At 40.8% G+C, this 3,564-nt stretch overlaps 1 protein-coding gene across 1 annotated transcript; it reads right to left on the reverse strand.

The window, feature by feature from the left end:
• Positions 1 to 207: 207 nt before the first annotated feature.
• CALHM4 (calcium homeostasis modulator family member 4) lies at positions 208 to 2,003 on the reverse strand. Its single transcript, XM_003204268.4, has 2 exons — positions 1,446 to 2,003; positions 208 to 594 (listed from the first exon to the last, which is right to left on the reverse strand). The coding sequence occupies exons 1-2, from the start codon at positions 2,001 to 2,003 to the stop codon at positions 208 to 210; spliced, it is 945 nt and encodes a 314-aa protein (XP_003204316.1).
• Between the last annotated feature and the right edge of the window lie 1,561 nt (positions 2,004 to 3,564).

Consider the following 3,564-nt stretch of genomic DNA (forward strand, 5'->3'; position numbering starts at 1 on the left):
TGACCTCTGCATTCCACAGGAGTGATATGCCATCAGGAGCAGTGTATAAGCATCTGAATGACTACATTAACGAAGTACTTATTCATGTCCTTTATGTAATAAGGTATCAGAAAGCTCCATTGCAGTTCAGGTATAAAGCAGAGCTAAACACTCCTGATTTTTCCACAAGGTGTTGGCAAGGGCTCAGAACCTCACAGCAAGTTATGGTCAGGGGTCTTCATCAAGCTTCAGATATTTTCTGTCTGCTGAGTCCTTGAGTGCCCAGTCGTGGAGGAGACTGTAGTCGTAATGCTCCTCATCCACTAATTTTAGAAAGGCCAGTCCAGAGATAGCTTGCCACTCCCTGAGTGATGGGATACGGATTTCATTTATATTTTCATTTCCTGGGACAAAGCCAAAGAACTTCTTTACATGCTTCATGGCATAAAGCTTGGAGTGCTGGTCTGTTGCTTCATCAAAGAGCTCCTGCTCATTACGGACATAGCTGGTCCAGTACCTGAAGTGCAGGAAGCTGAGCGGGGATAAGCAGCTTGCCAGGCAGTAAGACAGGAAGACAGTGATGACTACCACAGCAATCAGAAGCCAGCCAGCCACCTTCCAAAAGCAAACAAACAAGATCACAGCTGAAAAAAACCCACAGTGGTATTTTCTGGGCATAAAAATAAAAAATCTAAGACAATCTTTACTTGCTTTTCCTGAATAGGGAGGCTAGCAGAGGATATGCATGGCTTGTATTTATTACCATCACACCCAGTCCCTGACTACTGCAGACAGCTGTGTCATAAATTCATTTCTTCCATCAAGTTTAAGGAAGACCTGATGAATAACTTAAGGATGTTGCCCCTACACCTACTATTGTGAATCTGCAACATATAAACCCTCTAATTCCTAGCCCAAGTTACCTTATGCCATATTTACAAGCAATTTTCCTTGAAGTAATAATCTTAACATTTCCCCTAGTTGTAGCTGGAATATTATCTTCTAGATTCAAGTCTGATATATAAAAACAAAAAACAAAAAAACAACACACACACAACCACCAAACCAACAACAACAACAGAAAACCAGCAACAACAGGACTTTGGTTTATGTGGAGCTCTCACAGTCTGGACTCCTTAGTCACATTTCTTTTGCTTGAGTACAAGAAGCTTCCTGCCCTTCAGTGGCTCTTGAATTTCCGTTTGTCTTACTTGGTGGTGCTTCTCAAGACACAAGAATGCATATCGTTGACACAGTAGCAAAGGTCAGAAGTAATATTTATGTACTGAATGTTCAATTCCACCTATGGGAACAAAGCAGGCTCCACAAAACACAAAAGTGATTTAGCAGTCAAGACAGAAGACATCCTATTCTATCCTCACCCTTTGCCTGCTGAATAAACTGTGGTGTCATTGCTCGACCTGCAGACAACAGCTTTCACATCAGAAACAGTGTGGATTACTCACCTGTGACTGGTACCGGAGTAGGAGGATCACTTCATCTCTTTCCCTGCTCAGTTCTGGTGGAACTAGCTGACTGCAAGGAAATGCAGCCAAAATCCTCTGGCGTTCACTAATAGTCACATTAGGAATATCTCCATAATAATAAACAGAGACATATTCACTCACAGCACACACATAGTAGGAGCCATTTATCAGAGTGACTGCCAGCCATGTCACTGGAGCAACCAGTGCTCTTCCAGTGATGCTGCACAGTACAAAGCAGGTTAGCTTGCACTGCAGTAACTGATTCCACGTGCTCTCTGTCAGGAGAGGAGACCTCTTGCCTGTAACTAGCCTCCAGGTCTGGTTGTTCAGAGCATAGCCAAGAACCAGAAGAATCAATGCAGGAACACCGAGGAAGGCCAACCCATAGATGAGGTTCTGCCCCACATGACAGGGACAACTGAACGTAAAGAAAGAAAAGAGTTGCTGTCCACCTATTGTCAGTATTGCAATTATAGCATTAGCAATAACAACCTCTTTGCCTTTCAGAAAGGTTAGCCACTTTGGAAGGAAGGTCATTTTAGGTCTCACTGTTTACCAGATAGATTCTCTTGCATTAAGTCACTACTACCTTTTAATTACAGATAACTGATATTAATAGTAGACTAGAATGGAAACAAACCAATCCCAATAGTTTAAAATACAAAACAGCAACTAAAAAACTCTAACACAACAACAACAATAGAAAGCCTGCTAGCATTTCTTCTCTAATTATCTTCCAACTGCTCAATAAGAGATATAGCCTTGTTTACTAGCTTTTATCTACTTGAAGATATTCAGTCACGTGTTTTAGCTGATCCAGTAATTTCTCTCAGCGGTTTGAGGACATTCATCATTTAGGGAACTGTGAGCTCTGCCAGCTCATTGCTAATTGGCTGAAGCTACCAATCACTCCTCACCGCCTGATGGAGGACAGGCAGTGCCAGCAAATTAATGTCTATCCTGCCAGGGTTAATTGGGCAGCTGTTTTCCAATCAATGGTAATTAGCAGAAGCATGGCATGAGGTTAGGAAAAAGAAATACTGAAAAAAGAGTAAAATTGATTGTTTTCAACTATTCTTCATTAAAAAAACAAACAAACAACCATTGCCTTTCTAAGTGGACTGATGATAAAATATAAAGCAGCAGAGATATTTTAAAATGCTTCAACATTAAAATAAAAATGGAAAATATTCAATAAGCTGCACAAAGTTGGGAGTCCCAATTCTGTTCACATTTAATGGCAATTCTGCTTCTGTTTCAATTTGCTTTCCCAGTACACAAGATGTGGTTAGCTGCTGGACCATGAGGATTTTAGCATGTCACTTGCAGGGGCAAGAAGCTAACATGTCTCACTTACTGGATGTACTGAACAATCCTTTATGCTATCTTCTTCAGAAAGATTTTATTTGGCAATCTATAACCTGCTGTTCTCTGTCAAGTCATCTTCAGATGAACTTGTGGTAATAGCTGGCATTTATATAGCATATTCACAATTTGCATTTTTCAGATTTATGTATGTATCATCAATCCCATGCTGTGGACTGAGGTAGATAGAAATTGGACATTTTCACAGCTGGTTTCTAAATAGTGAAATGCATGATCTGGGCTCTTAGCACCTCTTACAAATCAAGCCTTAAATGCAGGTTCATTTAAAACATGTCACTGGTGATGATTTTCTTCAGGTTGCACTTTGTCTAGGGTCTTGCTGTCTGGCAGTTCTGTCCGTTGCATACTCCAGTCCAATTTGGTACTGAATATGCAAATACTTGTGGGGATTTAGGTTTTGAGAAGTCTAACTGCCTATAATACAATGGTTTCTACCAAGAACAGGAAGAAGTCCATACAGGCTATGAGGAAAGTTGTACAGATGATCATATGCAGCTTTCTTGTGCTTGGCGGCATGATAGAGTCTGACAGCCTCCTCAATCCCCATGAAGAGGATTGCTAATAATAACTTCCAGTATAAAAAGTAGTTTTAGCACCCACGGTATCTGCATGGATAACAGAAACACTCTTGTTGCCATGGTGATGGATTTCCTGTTTTCAAGGCAAGACCCTATTCCTTTAGTGCATTTTTGGGGTGGACATCTGATTATCT

Source organism: Meleagris gallopavo, chromosome 2 (genome assembly GCF_905368555.1).
Source record: "Meleagris gallopavo chromosome 2, MGAL_WU_HG_1.1, whole genome shotgun sequence".
Taxonomy (NCBI): domain Eukaryota; kingdom Metazoa; phylum Chordata; class Aves; order Galliformes; family Phasianidae; genus Meleagris; species Meleagris gallopavo.

Coding starts and splice junctions, on each gene's coding strand:
- CALHM4 (XM_003204268.4), bottom strand. CDS start 2,003: ATGACCTTCCTTCCAAAGTGGCTAACCTTTCTGAAAGGCAAAGAGGTT. Junction 595..1,445: donor TACTCCGGTACCAGTCACAG/GTGAGTAATCCA, acceptor TGCTTTTGGAAG/GTGGCTGGCTGGCTTCTGAT.